This window comes from Macaca fascicularis, chromosome 6 (genome assembly GCF_037993035.2).
Source record: "Macaca fascicularis isolate 582-1 chromosome 6, T2T-MFA8v1.1".
In the NCBI taxonomy this organism is placed as follows: domain Eukaryota; kingdom Metazoa; phylum Chordata; class Mammalia; order Primates; family Cercopithecidae; genus Macaca; species Macaca fascicularis.
Window position 1 is genome coordinate 156751736 of NC_088380.1, and position 24029 is coordinate 156775764.

Below are 24029 nucleotides of genomic sequence, written 5' to 3' on the forward strand. Positions count from 1 at the left end.
CCTCACTTGCTGTGTCCAGGGCAAGCGACTTCATGTCTTTGAGTCCCGGTCTGTTCATTTGTAAAATGAGATATTCATATTAAGTTGGATCCTATGAAATTCTGATTTTGTTAGTCCAAATCAGTTAAAATTCAGCAGTTTCCTATGGGTCAATGTAATATATCCTTTCTGAGACTAACTGTGATGATCACATAAGATGCTTTTGTAAATGCACCCAGTGTCGTCATCTTCATTATCAGCACCTGCATTCATCTCGTTCCTGTTCTGGCTCACCCTCGTGTGTAGAGCTCTTAAAAGCAAGCTGAGCTCTTATCCACCTGGACCATCCCCAAGGCAAATGTTTCTTCCTGAAACATTTGGCTCCTTGGCTGTGAGTTTCAGTGGCTGTTCTTCCTGACTCCTGGCCAACTTTCAGGAAACGCATTCCAGCCTTCCTCTTAGCCAGCCCTTTCAGGACACTTACTCAGACCCTCCCTGGAATTACATCTATCTGGAGGGTACGGCAGGAGATCCTGCTGGGGAAAGTCTTGGAGGAGCCTAAGAAAGTGGTAGGTGTGCAGGCAAGGGCTGGTGTGGCTGAGTCCAAGGCCTTGTTGCTCCACAAATGCCCGTGTGACACCAGCTAAGTCGCGTTGTCTCTCTGGGCCTCACTTTCCTCATTGGTAAAACACTAGACCAGGAATTGGCAAACTCTTTCTGTAAAGAGCCAGACAGTAAATATTTGAGGTTTAACAGCCCACATAGTCCCTATTGCAAAGACTGAGCTCTACCACTGCGATGTGAGAGCAGCCATAGATAATAGCATGGATAAGCAGAGTCAGCTCGTCCATTCAGCAGAGCACTGAGGGCCCATGATATTCTCCAGAGCCCATGAAAATATTTTAATTTCTTTCAAGATCAGCAGGAAAAAAAGGACACAATAGGACTGAATATGTAAGAATGAATTCAGCCTGGATTATATTTGTCTTCATACCAACACAATCATAAAATATAATTTGTATTTACTTATTTACTTTTAGGGAGGAAGGAGGCACAAAGACAAAAGTGCCTAGGACTCATGAAAGTCAGAATGTGGCCATCTGTAAAAGAATACAGTTTTATTTACAGAGACTGGAATTTGAATGTCTTATGATTTTCATTTGTCATGAGATACTCTTTTTTTTTTTTTTCCTTTTTGAAACAAGAGTCTCACTCTGTTCCTCAGGCTGGAGTGCAGTGGCACGATTTAGGCTCACTACAACCTCTACCTCTGGAGTTCAAACGATTCTCCTGCCTCAGCCTCCTGAGTAGCTGAGATTACAGGTGTGTGTCACCACACCCAGCTAATTTTAGTATTTTCACTAGAGACAGGTTTCATCATATTGACTAGGTTGGTCTCAAACTCCTGGCCTCAAGTGATCCGCCTGCCTTGGCCTCCCAAAGTGCTGAGATTACAGATGTGAGCCACCACGCCTGACCATGAAATATTATTCTGTTGATTTTTTTCCCCCAACCGTTTATAAATATAATAGCCATTCTTAGCTCACAAGCCGTGCACAAACACCACAGTACCAGAGGATCTGTGAGCCTTTCCAACTCATGGTTTGGTCAGACTGTCAGAAGCAAAATCTGGAGTTAAGCGGAAATGTCAAGAGTTTGATGAAGAAAAGGAAGTCACGCCCTCGCTCTAGAGTTTCTATAACATCTTGGCCCTAGAGTAAAATTACTGAAGTAGTCCTAGCTACTCAGGAGGCTGAGGCAGGAGAATCACTTGAGCCTGGGAGGTTGAGGCTACGGTGCGCTATGATCGTGCCACTGCACTCCAGTCTGAGCAACAGAGAAAGACCCTGTCTCAAAAAAAAAAAAAAAAAAAAAGTCAAAGTCAATTGGTGTGGGCCTCCAACCACAGGAAGCCCGTGGACATAAGCACTCCAAGATAATCAAAACACACGAAGGGAGTATTAGGATTTTCCTCACAACAACCAATCCTGACACCAATTGACTGTCTTACAATTCATTTCAACTCTGATACTAAATTCCTATAGTTAGCATCAGACCCGACAGGTTTAAGGGTTCAGCCCCACAAGACTGCCTCACTTCAGAGGCCAGCCACAAGTATGGGGTCCCCCAGTTACCTACCCTTCTGTCTGACCTGGCAACAAAGTTGAAATGTGTCCCTGCGTTGAGGTTCAGTAATTTGCTAGATGAGCTCACAAATCTCAGGGAAACACTTTACTGACATTTTCTGGTTTATTGTAAAGGATGCATCTCAGAAATAGCCAAATGAATGTGATGGATAGAGGAAGTTATGGGAGGGGGAATGCATGCCAGCCCCCCACCACCTCGAAGTATTTACCAAACCAGAAGCTCTCTAAACACTGCTGTTTAGAGGTTTTTATGGCATTTTTTGTTATGTTTTGTTTTTGTGTCTGTGTGTGTTTTTTGTTTTTTCTTGTTTTTAATCACAGAAGTATGATTGATTAAATCATTATCCACTGGCAATTAATCTCCAGCCTCTTCCCTTCCTGGAGGTTGGGGATGGGGCTGAAAGTTCCAAGCTTTAAATGAAGGCTTGATCTTTCTGGTGACCAGCCCCCAGCCTGAAGCTGTCTAGGGTCCTGCCAAGAGTCATCCCATCAGAACAAAAGACACTCTTATCACTCAGGAAATTCCAAGGGTTTTAGGATCTCTGTCAGGAACCAGGAACAAAGGCCAAATGTATATGTCTTCTTATACCACAGGAAGCACCGAACACCACTACCTACTGCACTACATTCCACATACTCCAGCTCAGCCCCCATCATGGTCCACAAAGCAGGCACTGCCATGATCCTCCTTAAGCAGATGAGGAAACTGAGGTGAGGGAGTAAGTCACCTGCTCAAGGCCACACCACCAATAAGTGAAAGAGCTGAGACTTGAACCCAGGCTGTCTGATACCAAAGCCCCAAGTGTGCAACAGCTACATGCTACTCAGGTGTGAAGAAGTTCTAATTATATACCTAAGCAATGGGCCCCGAGATGGCTTTATAGCAAACAGCTTGGGCCAATTTTTGCGCAGGGGATATTTGGCAATGTCTGGAGACATTTTTGATTGTCACACCTGGGGAGGGGTGGGGGTGCTCCTGGTGTCTAGTCGTGCATCCCACAAGGTGCAGGATAGTTCCAGAACAGGGTTGCCAGCCCCAAATGTCAACAGGGCTAAGATTGAGAAATGCTGCATTACAGGTCTCCCAACGTTTTTTGTTAAATCCCTACCTAAAGAATTTTGAAAAGTGCTACCTTCTTACACATTTTTAAGTTGACATCTTAAGCTATTACATCATAAGTTTGATATTTTCAAAGGATCTAATTTATAGTACATTACACATACTGACTTTTTATTTTTTTTTTTTTTGAGACAGGATCTCACTCTGTTGCCTAGGCTGGAGTACAGTGGCACCATCAGGGCTCACCGCAGCCTCAACCTCTCGGGCTCCAGCAATCCTTCCATCTCAGCCTCCCAAGTAGTTGGGACCGCAGGTGCGTGCCATCATACTCAGGGAAATTTTTATTTTTATTTTTATTTATTTATTTTATTTTATTTTTATTTTTATTTTTTTTTGAGACGGAGTCTCGCTCTGTCGCCCGGGCTGGAGTGCAGTGGCCGGATCTCAGCTCACTGCAAGCTCCGCCTCCCGGGTTTACGCCATTCTCCTGCCTCAGCCTCCCGAATAGCGGGGACTACAGGCGCCCGCCACCTCGCCCAGCTAGTTTTTTGTATTTGTTTTAGTAGAGACGGGGTTTCACCGTGTTAGCCAGGATGGTCTCGATCTCCTGACCTCGTGATCCGCCCGCCTCGGCCTCCCAGAGTGCTGGGATTACAGGCTTGAGCCACCGCGCCCGGCCGGAAATTTTTATTTTTTATAGAGACAAGGTCTCGCTATGTTGCCGAGGCTGGCCTCAAACCCCTGAGCTCAAGCCATCCTCCCGCCTCAGCTTTGCAAAGTGCTGGGATTACACATGTGGCCACTGTGCCTGGCCATACTGACTTTTTAAAATAAATTTGTTACGTCATTTTTTACCCATGATAAAAGCACATAAGCAAGCTTTTCTTTTAAGAGTCTAGAGTTTTACATCTTTCCTTGTCTCTGTAAACCTCTATTTCCACTTGACTTCTCCATAGAATGTTATCCTAATATTGTGGGTATATGTGTACATGTATATGCATATGTGTTTCTGTATATGTGTGTGTGTGTGTATACTACATATATGCTTGAAAGTCTTTCATTGATCAATTTTCATAATTACCTGCAACCAATTATATCCATTTATTTAAATTATATAATTAAAAATTTTTCTTTAACAATAAGCCTCTAAGTGTTGAAAAATTTTCTTTTGGATTAAGTTATTAGTACACAATTAAATAACAAAATATACTACTATTTTTACAAATAACGATTAAACACTCAAAGTATCTTTTTTTGAATTCATCTATTAACAAGATAGGATGGGATTTTTAAAAAAGTATTGGTTAATGAATGACTATTTCTTGTTACTAGACTGAAGTAGGATTCAGCATTTTTTTGCCCATTTTTCCTCTTTTTTTTTTTTTTTTTTTAACCAGAGTCTCTCTCTGTTGCCCAGGCTGGAGGGCAGTGCAGTGGCATGATCATAGCTAGCTGTAGTCTGAAACTCCTGGGCTCAAGTGATCCTCCCACGTCAGCCTCCCAAGTAGCATGCACCACCATACCTGGATAATCTAAATTTTCCAAGACAGAGTCTTACTCTGTCGCCCAGGCTGGAGTGTGGTGGTTGCATATCGGCTCACTGCAACTTCCGCCTCCCAGGTTCAAGTGATTCTCGTGCCTCAGCTTCCAGAGTAGCTGGGATTACAGGTGCAAGTCACCATGCCTGGCTAATTGTTTTGTATTTTAATAGAGATGGGGTTTCACCATGTTCCCCAGGCTGGTCTTGAACTTCTGAGCTCAGGCAATCTGCCCGTCTCAGCCTCCCTAACATGCCCAGTTCCTATTTTTAAATTTAAATAAGCATGTTATAATACATCCAACTTATCTTTTATTTTTAATTCTAAGAAAGGTAAAGGTACATGGAGGGTATGTAGGTAGACTAGACAGACAGATAGATAGATGATGATAGATGATAGATAGATAGATAGATAGATAGATAGATAGATAGATAGACAGACAGATGATAGATAGATAGATAGATCATATGATTCTGTTGAGAGACTATGACCAAATAAAAAAGAAAGAAAAAAAATTGTAAAGACAGATGATAGAAAGAAGACAGTGGTGTGGATTAAATCAGTTGCTGCCATCTTCAGTACTTATTGCTGATGTGCCTTTGCCCTAGTGTCATGGTCCCTGAACAGTGATACATTCTCTGAAAGAAGTAAGATGTTTAAATGAAAAATCCCTCACCTGCTGCCCCCCTGTACAATCCCACCCACTGGCTGGGAATGGGGGTGGGGTTCAGGGGGAGTGCCTGGCAATTAAAGTTGTAAAAACTCTTGAACAGATAGTCTGGGTCCAGTGGTTCATGCCTGTAATTCCAGCACTTTGGGAGGCTGAGGTGTAAGAATGGCTTGAACCCAGGAGTTTAAGATCAGCCTGGGCAACAGAGTGAGACCTTTATTCATCTCTACAAAAATTTAAAAAAGAGTCTCGCTCTGTCACCCAGGCTGGAGTGCAGTGGTGTGATCTTAGCTCACTGCAACCTCTGCCTCCCAGGTTCAAGCAATTCTCCTGCCACAGCCTCCTGAGTAGCTGGGATTACAGGCACGCACCATGATGCCTGGCTAATTTTTGTATTTTTAGTAGAAATGGAGACTTGCCATGTTGACTAGGCTGGTCTCGAACTCCTGACCTCAAGTGATCCACCCGCCTTGGCCTCCCAAAGGGCTGGGATTACAGACATGGCCACTGGGCCCGGCCCCTTCCTTAGATTTATAATGCCTTAATTATAAGAGGCTGTGACAACACCAGTATGGGGGATTCTTGAACAACATGGGTTTGAACTACGCAGGTCCACTTACACATGAATTTTTTTCAGCTGAACATGGATTGCAGGATGCAAAACCCATGTATAGGGGGTTCCGACTCTTCACATCCAGGGGGTTTTCAGAGCTACTGCAGGACTTGAGTTTGTACCAATTTTGGTATACTAGGGGGTCCTGGAGCCGATCCCCTGAGTATACCCAGGCATGACTATATTTCAAATAGTCCCTCTGTTTGGCTGCCCAGAGGTTTTTGTCTCTAGGACAACACACTGCAGGAAGAGTCAAGAAAGAACGGAGTTTGCCTTTATTTTGTAAGGTGGGGAAGAATGAGAGAATGCTGTGCCTACTGGTCTGCTTCTTTCTCAGGAAGATTAATACTACGAAAGCAAACACTGATTCCCTTAAGGCTATCCATGCTGATATACATGTTGGAAGGACATGAGTTCCCAGAGGGGTATGTGTGTCGTCAGCTGAAGATACCTAAATAAGGTCACCTTGACTTTGACAATGATTGAGATCCTGCTCCTGGCTTTTTTTTCTTTTAAAATTAAACATAATACCTTTCACTTGATGTCATTTCTTTGTAAATCTGTAAGACATTCCATTGTATGAAAGTGTTATCGTTTATTTAGCCTGGTTCCCCATTGCTAGGTATTTCGATTGTTTTCAATCTTGTTTGTGTTACAAACAATTCTGCAACAAATAACTCTGTACATACGCTTTGTGCACATGTGGGAGAATATCCAGAGGGGAAATCCTGGAAGTGGGATTGCTGGGTCAAAGGGTACGAGCGCTTACAGCTTTGATAGGTGCCGCCAAATCGCCCTACGCAAAGACTGAGCCTCTTTGCACTCCCACATGTGGAACGAGGTGGCCCTTTCCCTCACCCTGCCCAACGCGGAATGGTAGCAAATGTTTTCATCTTTGACAACAGGAGTTAACAATTATATCTCATTGTAGTTTTATAATCACCGTCTTTTCATAGGTTTATATCGCACTGTAACTTTTCTGGGAACTGTCGGTTTGTGCCTTTTGCCCATTTGCTATTGGATTAGCCTTTTCCTGGAATCGATTTAACACCTTATTTACTGAGGAAATTAGCTCTTTTTCTCTTAGAAGTGATGCAAATATTCCCCCCAGCTTATCACTTACTTTCCTACTTAGACTACGTGTTTTTGTGTGTTGTACAGAAATCCTTAATTTTTCATAATCAGATTTCTCCATCTAATTTTATGACTTTTATGATTGTCATGTCATATTTTATTTATTTTTATTTTATTTTGTTTTATTTATTTATTTATCTTGAGATGGAGTCCCACTCCTCGCTTAGCTGATTTTTGTATTTTTAGTACAGATAGCATTTCACCATGTTGGCCAGGCTGGTCTCCAACTCCAGACCTCAGGTGATCTGCCTGCCTCGGCCTCTCAAAATGTTGGGATTACAGGCATGAGCCACTGTGCCCGGCCTCATGTCACATTTTGAAAAGCTTGCTCTGAAATTATTCTCCTTAATTCTTTTTTTTTGAGACGGAGTCTTGCTCTGTCGCCCAGGCTGGAGTGTAGTGGTGCAATCACGGCTCACTACAAGCTCCGCCTCCCGGGGTCGCGCCATTCTCCTGCCTCAGCCTCCCAAGTAGCTGGGACTACAGGCGCCCGCCACTACGCCCAGCTAGTTTTTGTATTTTTTTTAGTAGAGATGGTGTTTCACCATGTTAGCCAGAGTGGTCTCGATCTCCTGACTCATGATGCACCCGCCTCGGCCTCCCAAAGTGCTGGGATTACAGGCGTGAGCCACCACGCCCGGCCTCTTCTTAATTCTTCCAGGCTTTTTTCATGCTCTCTTTTCTTTCCCTGGTTATTTAAAATTTTTTATTACATCTAGAATTTATTTTGGTATAAGGAATAAGCTAGAGAGCTCACTTTGTGGCCATCCCATTGTCCCAACACCGCTGATGAACTTGTACCTTTCTCCACTGGTACAAAACCCACTTTGGGCACAGACATAATCCTTAAGATCATCCCATTGATCTGAGCGACTTCTGCCTAGGACAGAACTGCCTTTAGTTCTGCTGGTCACCATTATTACTTTCTATGTCAGAATTTTCTGACTATTCTTTTTTATCTGTTTTCTTTTTCTGTTTATTCTTGCGTACTCATTTCTCGTAAGAATTTTTCAATCAGCTTCCTAATTCCCCCAGAATAAAGCAGGGTATTTTTGTTTGTTTGTTTGTTTGTTTTGGAATCACCCATAAATGAATAATTAATTAAGGAGAATAGACAACTTTCTAATATCAAGTCCCCCTATCCAATAGCAGGGTGTTCTTTTCAACTATTTAGTCCTTCTGCTGAGCCATTTTGAAATGTCCAGCTATGGAAGTCAAAAAAAGAAAAACGTTAGGAAAAAACAGAAGTCAGCTAGGCGCAGTGGCTCATGCCTCTAATCCCAGCACTTAGGGAGGCCGAGGCGGGCGAATCACGAGGTCAGGAGTTTGAGACCAGCCAGACCAACATGACAAAACCCTGTCTCTACTAAAAACACAAAAATTAGCCAGGTGTGGTGTCGCATGCCTGTAATCCCAGCTACTCAGGAGGCTGAGGCAGGAGAAGCCCTTGAACTCGGGAAGTGGAAGTTGCAGTGAGCTGAGATTGTGCCATTGCACTCCAGCCTGGGCGACAGAGTGAGACTCCATCTCAAAAAAAGAAAAGAAAAAGCAGAAGTCAATAAACAGATAACCATAATGAGATACCATCTGGCACCAGTCAGAATGGCAATTATTAAAAAGTCAAAAGAAGTCTGAGTACTTTGGAAGGCTGACGCAGGCAGATCACTTGAGGTCAGGAGTTTGAGACCAACCTAGTCAACATGGTAAAAACCCGTCTCTACCAAAAAATACAAAAAAAATTTAGCTGGGCATGGTGGTGGGTGTCTGTAGTCCCAACTACTCTGGAGGCTGAGGCACGAGAATAGGTTGAACCAAGGAGGTGGAGGTTGCAGTGAGCCAAGATCGTGCTGCTGTACTTCAACCTGAGTGACAGAGTGAGACGCCGTCTCAGAAAAAAGAAAAGAAAAGAAAAAGTCAAAACATAACAGATGCTGGTAAGGCTGTGGAGAAAAAGGAATGTTTATGCACTGCTGGTGAGAATGTAAACTAGTTCAGCCACCATGGAAACCAGTTTGGAGATTTCTCAAAGAACTTAAAGTAGAATTACCATTCAACCCATCATCTCATTACTGAGTATGTATCCAAAAGAAAACAAAGAGTTCTACCAAAAAGACACATGCCCTTACATGTTCATCACAGCACTATTCACAATAGCAAAACATGGAATCAATCTAGGTGCTATCAACAGTGGATTGGATAAAGAAAATGTGTTACATATACACCATGGAATACTACACGGCCATAAAAAAGAACAAAATCATGGCCTTTGCAGCAACATGGATGATGTTGGAGGCCATTATCTTAAGCGAATTAACACAAGAATGGAAAACCAAATACTGCATATTCTTACTTATAGGTGTGAGATAAACATTAAGTATACATGGACACAAAGATGGCAACAACAGACACTGGGGACTACCAGATGGGAGACAGAGGAGAGTGTGGACTAAAAAAAAAAAACACCTACTGAGTGCTATGCTCACTACCTGGGTGATGGGATCGCTTATACCCCAAACCTCAGTGTCACACAACATACCCATGTAACAAACCTGCCCATGCATCCTTCAATGTGTAATAAAAGTTGAAATTATAAATAAATAAATGTGGCTGGATGTGGTGGCTCACACTTGTAATCCCAGCACTTTGGGAGGCCAAGGTGGGTGGATCGCTTAAGCTCAGGAATTCAAGACCAGCCTAGGCAACATGGCAAAACCTGTTTCTACCAAAAATACAAAAATTAGCCGGGTGTAGTGTGCCTATAGTCCCAACTACTAAGGAGGTTGAGGTGGGGGGATTGCTTGAGCCTGGAAGGTTGAGGTTGCAGTGAGCCCTGACTGCCACTGCACTCCAGCCTGGGTAATAGAGCAAGACCCTATCCCAAAAATAAATAAATAAATAAATAAATGAAATGTCCAGGGGGGGCAGTTCCTGGTCAGTCTATGAGTAACCGTGGGCTGAGCATGTCCCCTTGTTCAGCGAAAGCAGATTGCACTGCTCCCAGAATCAGGGGACCTTTGTAGGAGGCCTGGTTGGATAACTGCAGGGCTGAAGGAGTGGCAATGGCTGCCGCCCACCTCTTTCTGGAGCCTGTGTCAGTGGTCTCCTCTTCTCTGTTGCAGACACTTGCAATGCTTGTGACTTAATCAAGCCTCATTTCCACAGAAGCATTTGGGGATAAACAAATAACCCAATGCTTCCTAGGCAACTAGTCAGGCATTGTCTCCCCTGCAACTTTTCTTGACCATTGCCTTCAATGCCCTGGACCCATCACAGAGGAGCCAGGGGACCATTTGGCTTGGGCCACATATTCGTAAAAGGCCTCAAATTTACCCTTCTCACTCCATTGTCAATTGAGGTGAATCATGGAAGCACATTGAGAAAACTGAAAAAAGACGTTCACTAGACAACTTAAATTTGAGTCCCATTATCAACCATGCCAGACTATGCAATATGAATTTCATACCAACCATAACCAATTTGTGACTAGCACAGCTATATTGGAGGATATTGTCCTATGTAAAGGAATATGTTAAAAATTAAGCCTATGTGTTTTGAATGACACATTAAGTATCACTCAAACTTTAATTGGGGCAGGGCCTGATGGCTCACACCTATAATCCCAGCACTTTGAGAGACACAGAGGTGGGTGGATCACTTGAGGTCGAGAGTTTGAAACCAGCCTGGGCAACATGGCAAAACCTGGTCTTGACTAAAAATACAAAAATTAGCTGGGCGTGGTGGTGGGTGCCTGTAATCCTAGCTACTAAGGAGGCTGAGGCAGGAGAATCGCTTGAACCTGGGAGGCGGAAGTTGCAGTGAGCTGAGATCGTACCACTACACTCCCGCCTGGGTGACAGAGAGAGACTCCATCTCAAAACAAACAAAACAAAACAAAACAAAAACCCCTTAATTGGTATAGTGATTTCTGTTGTATCAAAAACTTGAAAGTTATATCAGTTTATCATCCAAATCTTAGATAGTATGATTGAGCTACTTCAAATAACATATTTTTGTATTCAGATAAATAAAATAATAATATACTGTCTTGCATTTTTAGTGCTAAAATAAAGATTAAACATATAGCTTGTGCAGTTGGAATTTTAAAAACTTCATTTTTTCATATGTTGAAGCCTCCAAAATGAAATAGTCCCAAGGCTTGTTGAGGGCAGCAAGAGCTGTCACTGCAACGTCTCGCCTCATGATCCTAAGCCTAAGAGGATCAGGTTTTAACCCCATCCCAACTCACATAACGATTTCCTTCCGTGTCTGCTCCAGCATCATGTACTGTGTCCACTCCTGTTCACTCTCGTATGTCTTAGACTGATCCACGATCTTTTGGAACATCGTCCTCTTCCTACAAAACACATCAGTCTTAGTAAAGGGAGCAAATCTTAGAATAAGGCAACACCTGAGCTGCTAACATTGGCTGATTCAGATGGAGGCTTATTAAATCAACAAAATTCACAAAACAAGGTTGAAAGAACCAAGGCCTGGGAGTGAAGACCTAGGTTTAACCTAAGTCTCTGACACTGATTTGTTATCTAATCTTAGCAAATCTTTTGTCCTGAATCCTGGTGTTCCCATCTGTACAATGGGGGTAATAATATCTAACTCATAGAGTTGTAGCAAGAATCAATGTGTCCATAACACACGTGTTGTGCCTGACACATAGTATATGCTAAATTAATTGGAACTATGATGTTTGTTATTATTATAATCATTGTTGCTGGGTGCAGTGGCTCATGCCTGTAATCCCAATACTTTGGGAGGTTGAGGCAGAAGGATGGCTTGGGCCCAGGAGTTTGAGATCAGCCTGGGTAACATAGTGAGAACCCATCTTTACAGCAAATTAAAAAATTATCCGGGAGTGGTGGTATTCCTGTGGTCCCAGCCACTCAGGAGGCTGAGGTGGGAGGATCCCTTGAACCCAGGAGGCAGTGAGCTGTGATGGTGCCACTGCACTCTAGCCTGGGCAACAGAGTGAGATCCTGTCCCTAAAAAAAAAAATCTCTCTCTCTCTCTCTCTCTCTATATATATATATATTCACACACACACACACATATATACACACATATAATATATATACACATATATATACACACATATAATCATTGTTACTTTTACTATTAGAATGAGAAGAAATACCAACTTGAAATACAGGGCGAGGTCTGTGGCAATGATTGCAATGTCCATCATATGGATGGCATGCTCATGCTGTCGGCGATTGAGGTTTTGAAAGATATTCAGGCTCTAAAGAAAAAAGCAGAGGCAAGATGGGAGAGGATTGATGCTGGCAGTAAAGCCACCCAACTACCAATGGCTATCCCAGATGATGGCAGAGGCAGCCCAGGCCAATGGAAAGCATGCTCCTTGGGCACACGCAGGCTCCTTGTGAAATGGAGCCTCTGACCCAGGCCCTGTGGGCAGTGCATCCTTGGCCCTCATCCTACCTCGTCTCTGAGCAGTGTTTTGCCAAACTCCAAGTGGTGTCTTTCCAAGATGGAGGACCCATGGAGCTTGGCCAGTGGGTTCTGGGATCTGAATGAGAAAGAGAGAGAATCAATATGGAGTGGACAATAGAAAATTAGGACTAAACATCAAGTCTCCTGACTCAGTCTTTAGCCTTCTCCACAAGTGATTCCAAGTTCCTTTTGGGTCACGAACTCATTAGAGAATCTACTAAATAGCATAGACCTGTTCCCCCAGAAAAAACCACAAACGCACACAATGCCATAAGGGATTTTAGGGGCATTAGCATTGGGCCATGCTTCAAGATCATCTAGCCCTGATTCTTCAGATCCAAGTCTGAAGGAAACCACTGAATTTCCGCAAGCCGTATGTTTATTCATTTCTGTATTCAATAAACACTTGTTGAGCACTTACTATGTGCCACACACTGCGCTAAGTATTTAGATTCTCAAAATGTAAAATGTAAACCCAATATCTGGCCCCAGAGCAGCATGGAAGTATTGAGAGGACTCAGAGCAGCATGAATTCAGAGCTTGTTAATGACTTACAGGCCATGGGCCCTGAACGGAGACTCAGTTTTCTCATCTGTAAGTAGGGATAACATTAGCCCCTGCTCTGCCTAGCCCAGTGGGTGGTTGTGAGGATCCAATGAGATCAGGTCCAAGAACTATGCTTCGTGGGCTGTCTGAAATATAAGCTCTGTGAGGACAGGAGCTGTTTTGCTCATGAGAGCACCTCCTTTGCTTAGCATAGAGCCTACCACATTATATTCGAAGCATTATAAATATGAGATGAGTGAATGAACCATTACTGGTTATTAACGTCTTGGCACAAATTAGTGCAGCAGGTAGGACAGGGAAGGAGACGAATAAAGGAGTTTAGTGCATTTGTTTTCTACAGCTGCTATAACAAACTGCCACAAATTTAATGGCTTAAAACAATAAAATTTATTATTTTACAGCTCTGTATGGAGTCTGAAATGGGTCCTTAGGGCTGCTTTCTTTCTGGAGGCTCCAGAGGACAATCCATTTCCTTGCTCTTTTGAGCTTCTAGAGGCCACATGCATTCCTTGTTTGCAGGCGATGCCTCCATCTTCAAAGCCAGCAGGGTAGCGTCCTCTCTCCTCTCTGACCTCCTGCTTCCCTCTTATAAGGACTCTTGGGACTACACGGGGCCCACTTGAATGAATAATCCCTATATCTCAAAATCCTCGACTTAATCACATCTGCACAGTCCCTTTTGAATGTAAGGCAACATACTCCCCAGCTCAGGGATTTGAGATCTGGACATCTTTGGGGGATCGTTATTCTGGCTGCTACAGGAGGAGACCCAGGTCCCAAGGGCAGAAGGCAGTGGGAAGCTGTGGACCACAAGGCTTCCCTGTTGGCCAGTGAGTCTGCCTGGGGGCCACACAGAGCTGGCTAATGAATCCGGAGGGCTGGGGGTGAGGAGGGAAGCTGACTCACTTCATCTGGTAGAGGTTGTTGGTGCCTCTGTGGTCAATGTCATGGCAGAAAGCAGCAGTGACCATGGCCAGGGCCTCCAGGTCTGTGAAGTAGCGCTTCAGCTTTCCTGTCTGGAAGGGCAATCAGAGTGCAAATCATTCCTTTTGTGTAGGGGCTGGAAGCAGAGCTGAAAAGGCGGGTGTGAGAAGAAGGGCCCAGAACTAAAAACTCATGGGTCTGATCTTGGCTGTATCCTGGCTCCAGAGGCTGACTGGAGGATTTCCCAGGGCTGAGGGGTTTTTTGGACATGGGACTTTCAGTGCTAGAATGGGGAAAGTTCCAGGTAAATGGGAACAACTGGTCACCCTATTTCTGAGTTGACTTTAGCTGGTCTCAGCTCCCTTTGAACCTCAGTAGCCCAATCTGCATACTGAGGGTCAAGGATTAGATGAGTTTTAAGAAACTTGTAGATGTCAGGTTTTAGGATTTGGAGAATTTCTGAACATGACCAGGCTGGTAAAGCAAATCTTCCAAACGTGGTCTACTGGTTTAAGCACAGCCTGGAGGAACCCTTCCCTGGGATTCTGCCAGACACTTAACTCCTTGTTGATGCTGGGTGTTGAAACAAAATGTGGGAAAGCACTCTGGAGAGCTGATGCTGACTCTAAGAAAGCAATCACTCTAAGTGGTGTTCTTGTCACCCTCTATGGTAGCCTGGTCAGAATTCCTGCTTCCGGGCCCTAGCACCTACTCTGGCCTGAGCATTTCAGCCAAGGGAGAAGGGACGAGGATGAGGAAGGGCAGAGATTTGCATCATGATCTGGATGGTGAAATAATTTTAAATAAAACACAAAGGTCTCCAAACCCTCTGAGCCAAAAATATGAACACAAATACACACACAAAAAAAGTCCATCCAAGGGTATTGTGACACTGTAATCGTGAAAGATTGAAAAGACTTCCAAGTCCAACAATAGAATATTATGCAGCCTTAAAATTGTATCATGGATAAGCCTTAAAAACATTATGCTAAGTGAAATACGCCAGACACAAAAGGACGAATACTGTATGATTTCACTTATATGAGGTGCATAGAATAGTCAAGATGAAAGAAACAAAAAATAAGATAGGGCCAGGCATGGCAGGTCACACATGGCAGCACTTTGGGAGGCTGAGGTAGGAGGACCATTTGAGCCTAAGAATTCAAGATCAGCCTAGACAGCATAGCCAGACCCTGTCTCTACAAAACTAAAAATTTAGCTGGGCATGGTGGCACGCACCTGTGGTCTCAGCTACTTGGTGTTAGGCCCAACTGCGTCATTTTGTAAGCTCCCCATTATTTTGCAGACCTTGGTCAAAGTGAAACATTTCACGGGGGTTTGGGTCGGGAGAAACATCCTTCCTAACCACCTGACCACAAGGCAGACAAAGGCTCAACTAAAGAAACATTCCTATCATATCTTGCTGGGCAAAAGTCCAAGAAACACCACAATGGCATCCCACCAGGCCAAGGGCAAAACCGCCTCATCATGAGAACATCTTATCAATAGCCTGCCAGGCAACAAGCCAAACTGCCCGGACCCCTCCCGCCCATACCTATAAGTACCCCCAGCCTGTAAGCAGCGGTGGGCTCTGGCATTAGGCCGGTTCCCGCTTCTGTAGGTTTTATGCTGGGCGTAAAGCCTGCATTTGCTGTTGAGCCACCCTCTTTCTGTGTGTGTGTGTCTTTCTTTAACCCTCACCTTCCCTTCAAAACCTAACATTTGGGAGGCTGAGGTGGGAGGATCGCTTGAGCCCAGGAGGCCGAGGCTGCAGTGAGTCGTGTGTTCTCAGCACTGCACTCCAGCCTATGTGACAGAGCAAGACTATGTCTCAAAAGAAAAAAAATTCTAAGAGGATAGAGATTAAATGTAGACTCCTCTACAATTTCTTATTACCAAGAGACTAAAAATATTTGAGACTGTTACTAAACATGTTCTGTGCCACAGTGACAGATTGTACTATGGGAAAGTACATGCTTCCAGAAATTATTATTCACAGACTATTGATCTACAGATTGCTGGCGTGACAGACAGTTCACAATTTTTGCTTGCTTCCTAGTGTTCACTAGAAATAAAGGTCACTAAGGGTTAAGAATTCTAATTAATATAAGGCTATATTAACATATATTAATATATATTTCTTTATTATTTAGAATTCTTAACACAATTAAAATGTTATTTATAATATAGTAATAATTAAAAATATATTATGAATAAAACAATAATGGAAACAATTCTATAAGCAATTATATAAGAGGGCAAAAAGTACTTTTGGTCAGAAAAAGCTATAAGATATGAGCATGTTTTATTTTGTTAAGGGGAAAAAATTTTTTTTGTCCTAAAGTAGGATAACTGGTTGCTCCAAAATGAGAAGAGGAAAAACTACAAGACAAAAGCTGAATGGATAAGAAAGTTGTAGAAGGCTTGTGGAGGATAAATCTTGTGAAAGTAATTGTATGTGTGATTAAGCTGGCTAAGATTAGAAGAAAATTATTTGTGAGTTTTTCTGAAATTTTGAAATTAATGCTGTCTTAAACATTAATGTCAACAGTACACTGATGCAAAACTAGAACTTGGACCTCTCTTTTAAAACAACATATTTTCTTTGAGTATTGGTCTGCTTTTAATAGGAAATTTATATTTTAGGTAATTGGCCTAGGAAACAAAGATTCTGTGCTTTACCAAATTGATTTCCTGTACTCCAAGTTGTCTTTATTAGGTTTTTGATCACTTAAGAAAACTGAGTTTTCTTTATTAAAAGAGCTAAGGTCTTTCTATAAGTATTTAACTTACTATATTTTTATTTATTATTTATTTATTTATTTAATTTTTTTTTTTTTTTTTGAAACAGAGTCTTGCTTTGTCACCCAGGCTAGAGTGCAGTGGTGCAATCACAACTCACTGCAGTTTGGACCTCCTGGGCTCAAGCGATCCTCCCACCTCAGCCTCCTGAGTAGCTGGGACTACTGGTGCATGCCACCACACTGGGCTAAATGATCTTATTTTGGGCTGGGTGCGGTGGCTCATGCCTGTAATCCCAGCACTCTGGAAGACTGAGGCAGGTGGATCACTTCAGGTCAGGAGTTCGAGACCAGCCTGGGCAATATGGTGAAATATCATCTCTATTAAAAGTACAAAAAGTTAGCTTGGCCTGGTGGCATGCACCACCACATCACAGTCCCTTGGGAGGCAACCTTACAGGATGCTATGAAGGGACCACAAAAAAGTAAGTGTACCACTGGACCCTGTTCAGGAGCTATGCAGACTTATGAGTGGACAAACTTAACTGAACTCTGTTCAAGCACCACTAAGTGGCCTCTTTTCCAGTCCCCAAGGGCTTATATTGGGTTTGGTTTACTCTGTTCTGTCTCCCTGATGGTTCAGAACTTATTATTTGGCCAGGCTCACTCCTGCTCCCAAATAGCTTTCCCTGAAAGTTCCCATAATAACTCGTGCAATCAGAGGCCAAAGCAATCGATAACCAGAATTACTACCGACCTCAAAATAGATGAAGATAAGTTAGCGTCTATGAGGAAAGTTTCCAGTGGTGCTCCTGGGGGCTCACTCTTGCTGGTAGAGAGGTACCAGTAAGTACCAGTAATAGGGAATTTAAAGCTAATTATACATTAGAGGGAAATCTTCGATTTTATAGTCAATCAGGCCTCCCAGGGTTCAGACAGGTAGAAGCAACTCTCTAAAAAGTGGATGAGAAGATTCATGGAAATACCTAAAGGAACATGATGCAGCTTTAGACCTCCTCTTTGTCCTTGTTGGGGCTTGCATATGGGGCTGAACAAAACCGAATGTTGCACTTACCTTTTCTCTGATTTTAATACCACAGAAAGCTTAATTTAAAAGGTGGCTGATACTGCTGTTTCTCTAAACACTGCCACAATTTAAAGAAATTTCAGAAAATTTCTCTGGGGAAAAGAACACACGTTGTGTTTATGGGAGCAGCTAACAGGTGGTTTGCAGGCATCTTGAATGGTGAATGGCAAACTTTTCTATTCCAAGGTTTTCTAATCTTTATTTTTTTAAGTGGATTTCCAGATTACTATGACTTGCACTGCCAGGCTAACTACAGAAATGGATACCTCTTTATATGAGGCCATTGAAAAATGAAATATGTTCCTAATTGTCATTATGCCCCAAACAAAGACTATAACCAATGACCAATTGAACTGTTGATTTTTTTTTTTTTTCTTTTTTTTTGAGACAGAGTCTCACTCTATTGCCAGGCTGGAGTGCAGTAACCTGATCTTAGCTCACTGCAACCTCTGCCTCCCGGGTTCAAGTGATTCTCCTGCCTCAGCCTCCCAAGTAGCTGGGATTATAGGCGCCTGCCACCACGCCTGGCTAATTTTTGTATTTTTAGTAGAGATGGGGTTTCACCATCTTGGCCAGGCTGGTCTTGAACTCCTGACCTCGTGATCCACCAGCCTCGGCCTCCCAAAGTGCTGGGATTACAGGCGTGAGCCACCGCACCCGGCCCTGTTGAACTATTTTTATACCTGTGACATGGTTACCCCCAAATAAACAGACTGAGGTTGGGGGTAGCTTGCAGCTTTCTTTCACTTTTTGTTTTATATGCATCTCTATTCTTGGAATCCTTTTACACTAAACTTGTACTGCTTTCATGTCATTCTTAAAAGGCAACAAATAGAGAAAGAAGAACAATGCTATTGCTACCATGTAAAGTCTGCATGAGATTGTCTAGTGTGATGCAAGCCCACCCTACCAGCCCCACCAGCCCCACCATACCACCAGCAGGGAGAACATGGTCTGTCCCACGTTGAAACCGTGCCGCCAGTTGTGGTAGGTGATCTTGCGGTAGCCCTTACTCAGGGAGTACATGAACCGCACCAGGGCCTGTGAACACATGCACATCAGTGAGGCAGGACACACCTGAAATGGTCTCATGAGGGTTGGAATAACAAAAACATGAAGAAAGCATAGCCCATGGCCCTCTCTTTTGAGGCTCAAGGTCCTCCAACCCCATCATTGGGCCAGGAGGTGAGAACTTGTAATAAATGCAATTATGCTGTGAAAGTACTTTGCAAACTGCTCAACACTAAGAAGATGTTGTTGTTTTGTTGTTAGGAAACAAGCTGAGCATGCGTCATTCCTCTGACTGAGCTTCATCAGTGATTTCCAAACTGTGCCCTGGAGAGCAACTGTCCTTGGAGAAGCTAACAGGGGCTCTACCGGGAAAAAAAAAACAAAAGGACTCTTTTATCCACTGGTTCTCAAACTTGCATGTGCATTAGACTCACTTGGAGGACTTGTTAACACAGCTTCTGATTTATCAGAGCTGGGAGAGTGTGTGTGTGTGTCTGTGTGTGTGTGTGTGTGAGAGAGAGAGAGAGAGAGGAGAGGGAAGAGAGGGAGAGAGAGAGAAAGAAAGAGAAGAATGTGAATTTCTGGTAAGTTCTTAGGTGGTGTGGATGTGGTCTGGGGCAACACTTTGAGAACCACTGCTTTAATCAAAATCAAACAAGTTCAGGAAATTCTTCACACCATATCCCACTGCCTTCCATACACACCTTCTCTCCGGTCCCCCATGCCCCTAGACTCACAGCAAAGCTTAGTAAGGAATCCTGCAGGGAATGAGCCCTGTTTAAATTGGTTTAGCCCACATTTTCTGCCCTCATTTAACTATAGGACCCATTTTTTGCAGTACGTCTATTCTCAGCCTTCAGAGCTTAGTATCTCAGAACCCACTGCAAGAAATCAATGCACCCAAAACATCACACTTCACAGGACACAGAGAACAGCGCGTCTCTTTTCTTATAAATGACTCATCTGTGCAACATGACTAATTCTTTAAATCCTAAATGCTGAGGGTAGATTCTTTTTAAGGTAGTTTACAGATTGAGTTTGTTTTGTTTTGTTTTTTAAAGCAAGCAAGTAAGAAAATAAAAAAGGGAAATCGAAGATGTTTGTTTTGACCTCACCTCTTGTGGAATGTGAAATTTATCCACCACTTTGAGCTCATAATACATCTGTATTCCACATTTCACCAGCTCCAGTTCTGTTAGGGGCAAGTCACTGAAGTGAAATTTATTAATTTCATATTTCTCTGCATCTGGCAGCTCTGCTTGCTGTGTAAAGAATAGAGTCAAGCGATGAGGAAACATGAAGTGTTTCTGGGTGCCCACCTCCTGTCCAGCCCTGTCCCTATCCTGGGTCTGCTGGAAGGATCAGAATAGAGTGATGGGGAACAGGCTTTGCAAAGAGACACCCCTGCGTGCTCAGGAGCACCTTGCACTTGTTATGCATCAGGCCTTGTGCTGCCCCGGTTCAGCTCACCAGGATCTCAGCCAGCTCCTCTTCCTCACATTCCCATGGCTCCTTCCCATACACCTCTCTGGTTTTCTGCCAGGACCCAAAATGGCAGGGGAAAAAAAAATAGGTTACAACATGCCTCCGCGTTTCCATTCCCATTTATCTCCTTCCTCCAAAGTCCTTGCAACAGAACCACCAGCGCAAAGAGGATTCCACTTAACATTCATTGATGCACAAGGTCCTGGACTTTAGAGCCATACAGACCTGCATTCAAATTCGAGCTCTACCTCTTACTAGCAGTGTTATTAATGCTTCTGATCTGCAGTTTCCTCATCTGTAAATTGAGGATAATAAACATACGTAACTGGTGAATTAAAATTCAATTGTGCAAAGTCATTCTTAAGTAACATATGTAAAATTAAATAATCCATATAAAACACTTAGCACAGTGCTTGGCGCATAGTAAGCACTAACATAAATTAATGTTGTTGTTGATAGTTTTATTGTTATTATTACTGACAGGGAGTAAGGAGGCCTTGGCCATAGTCCTGGTTCTTCCTCTCATTTGCTGTGTAACTTGAGGCAAGTTCCTTCTCTCTCTGGGCCTATGTCCCCATGTGCCAAAGGAGGGGGAACTGGACCCCGTTACTTGCTCCTGACTTCTTGACTCAGAGCAAAATCTGTCAACTTGTAACTGGTTCATTGAGGTTGTGCCCGATAGGTTGCACATACTCATTCTTTGGCTGAAACTGCGGACTGAGTCAAGCAAATCATGAGGCAATTTATTCAAACTGGATGTTTTCTCCTCTGAATTTACCAGTTATTGAAATGAAATGATCAAATTTGTTGTGGTATCTTCCCAGCTTAAGAAATGCCCTCTAAAAACATTAGCCTGTCTTTCTTTTTTCTTTTTTTCTTTTTTTTCTGATCTCACTCTGTCAGCCAGGCTGAAGTGCGGTGGGGCAATCACGGCTCACTGCAGCCTTCAACCTCCATGGGCTCAGGTGATCCTCCCACCTCAGCCTCCTGAGTAGCTGGGACTACAGGCACGCACCACCATGCCTGACTAATTTTTGTGGGTTTTTTTTTTTTGGTAGAGACAGTGTCTCACCATGTTGCCCAGGCTGGTCTCAAACTCCTGGGCTCAAGCAATCTGACCACTTTGGCCTCCCAAAGTGCTGAGATTATAGGTGTAAGCCACTGCACCCAGCTTAATAGGGTCTTTTAAGTGAGCTGACCCCACAGGAGGGAGGCTCTGAGAAACTGGTAATTGTCCACTGGTCTTCCAGATAAAGCTTCCTCTCAGAGTAGGGGCTATGGCTGGTTGACTCTGTCTCCAGTACCACCTCATTCCTGAGCACAGTAAAAAATGGAGTTTCTAGAGCTGTCAAGCCAACATCTGACCCCAAGAATGAGGTGTTTCTGCAAGGAATAGCTGTCCCCAGGTCACACAGTGCAGTCATTATGTACCACTCTCAGGCACTCATCTGCTTATGCACTCATTCATCCATCCATCCATCCATCCATTCATTCATTCATTCATTCATTCATTCATTCATTAATGTATTCATTCATTAAATGTTGAGGGCTGCTGCATCCCTGTGCTAGGCAGGAAGGATACAACCGTGCACAAACCCACACCCAGGCTATGCTCTCATGGAGTTGCAAGTTTTGCCTTAATCTGGCCACATCTCTGAGACGCAGTCTGTATTAGAGTAGAAACAAGTAAAGAACATTACCCACCAAGATTTTCTGAATTTCTTCATTGTCACACTTCACATGATATTTTACTATGTCCTGGAAAATATCCTTCCTATTTTCAAGTTTATTCATGGACTCATAGGTGTCAGGATTTAAGACAGACCAGCCCAGAAACTGAGCCAAAGACTGAAAAAGAAAGAAAGGAGGAATCAGAGACAGAACACCTAAGTTTAATCTCGCCTCTAAAACTCATAGCAAGAGTCTCTAGGCCTCTGTTTTCTCAGCTATAAAGTGGGTTTGATAAACTGTGTGCTGCCCACCTTGCAGAGTTCTTATAAGGCTAAGATAAAGGAATGGATGTGACCACAATGTAAGCAAAGCACTAACATACATAAAGCACCATTCTTATGTGTAATAACTTCACAAAAAGAGAATGTGTTTTTGCATATGTGGGGATAGGGGATATACAGGAACTCTGTACTTTTTGCTCAATTTTGGTAAGAACCTAAAACTACTCTAAAAAGTAAAGTTTGTTAATTTTTTTTTTTTTTTTTTTTTTTTTGAGACAGGGTCTTGCTCTGTCACCCAGGATGGAGTGCAATGGCACAATCACGGCTCGCTGCAGCTTTAACCTCTTGGGCTCAAGTGATCCTCTTGCTTCAGTCTCCTGCGTAACTAGGACCACAGGTATGCACTACCATGCCTGGCTAATCTTTTTTTAACTTTTTGTAGAAATAGGATATTGCCCTGTTGGCCAGGCTGGTCTTGAATTCCTGGTCTCAAGTGATTCATCTGCCTCAACCTCCCAAAGTGCTGGGATTACAGACATGAGCCACCTTGCCCAGCTTGATTAAATTTTTTAAAAAGGAAATGTGGATTTCTCGGACAGCACATCAGTGCAGTACAGAAGTGAGAGTGAAGAAAGTGGTTGATGAGGCTGAATCAGGATTATAGCAACCATGCTGCCCCATGTGATAGACCAGTGACATCCAGCCCCCTCCAGCCTCCCCCAGCAAGCTGACTCTGAATCCCAGCAGCAAAAGGCCTCCTAGCAAGCCATACCTCCATGAGCGTCTCATCCATTTCATCAAAGGGCTTCCCATCTTTACGATTGTAAAATGTGGCCACTCCAACAATTTCTTCCTTCTTGTTCACAATCGGCATTGAAAGCACATTTTTAATCATCCATCCAGACTCATCCAGAGGCTCTTTCTACAAGAGAAGGAATAGATTAGATTTCCTCATGTTCCAGGCCACAGAGGCAATGATGATAGATTTCACACTACATCATGACACACTACATCATGACCCTGATTGGCTGAGAGGAGGTGGCAAGACGATGGAGTTTGTTGGATTTTGCATGAGTTTAATTACCAACAACTACCACGAGAAATAACCCATCTGGTTGGAATTCCTTAAGTCAAGTAGCCATTTTGTGTTCACCTCTCAGATGTCAGGCCCAGTGTGTGTCAGGCAGTATGTTACGGGGATGTACTGATGTGTTCACCCCTCAGATGTCAGGCCCAGTGTGTGTCAGGCAGTATGTTACGGGGATGTACTGATGTGTTCACCCCTCAGATGTCAGGCCCAGTGTGTGTCAGGCAGTATGTTACGGGGATGTACTGATGTGTTCACCCCTCAGATGTCAGGCCCAGTGTGTCAGGCAGTATGTTACGGGGATGTACTGATGTGCAGAACAGCCCAGAGAGGTAATGTTTCTCCTTCAGATATGGGAGGTAGTGGCAGGGGACTGGCATAAAAGGGCAATGCTATGATTCTTGTAACTTTGAATTAACAACCTAGATATAACCTGCACATTTTGCCTCTTGCCCTGACTTCCTATGTTACTTTTAACACTTCATTTTCTCTCCTGGAATGGAAAGAATATGTGCCTCACTGAACAAACGAAGTTCTTGATCAATTATAAGACGCCTTTGGTGAGGCCAGG

At 43.3% G+C, this 24029-nt stretch overlaps 1 protein-coding gene and 1 long non-coding RNA gene across 3 annotated transcripts in view; both read right to left on the reverse strand.

Annotated features, from left to right (window-relative positions):
• The window catches only part of PDE6A (phosphodiesterase 6A), an 82319-nt gene that overhangs the window by 12309 nt on the left and 45981 nt on the right, over positions 1 to 24029 (reverse strand). For both annotated transcript variants that reach the window (XM_015452122.4, XM_073994572.1), the window contains 9 exons: positions 23144 to 23293; positions 22124 to 22267; positions 20405 to 20470; positions 20050 to 20196; positions 18857 to 18964; positions 14078 to 14187; positions 12593 to 12680; positions 12292 to 12392; positions 11388 to 11495 (listed from right to left, as the gene is read on the reverse strand). In XM_015452122.4, the coding sequence (XP_015307608.1) occupies positions 11388 to 11495; positions 12292 to 12392; positions 12593 to 12680; positions 14078 to 14187; positions 18857 to 18964; positions 20050 to 20196; positions 20405 to 20470; positions 22124 to 22267; positions 23144 to 23293 (1022 nt within the window). The remainder of the gene's footprint in view (positions 1 to 11387; positions 11496 to 12291; positions 12393 to 12592; positions 12681 to 14077; positions 14188 to 18856; positions 18965 to 20049; positions 20197 to 20404; positions 20471 to 22123; positions 22268 to 23143; positions 23294 to 24029) is intronic.
• Positions 1201 to 11067, reverse strand: LOC135971451 (uncharacterized). Its single transcript, XR_010587677.2, has 2 exons — positions 10938 to 11067; positions 1201 to 1269 (listed from the first exon to the last, which is right to left on the reverse strand). It is a non-coding gene; the product is annotated as an uncharacterized lncRNA (long non-coding RNA).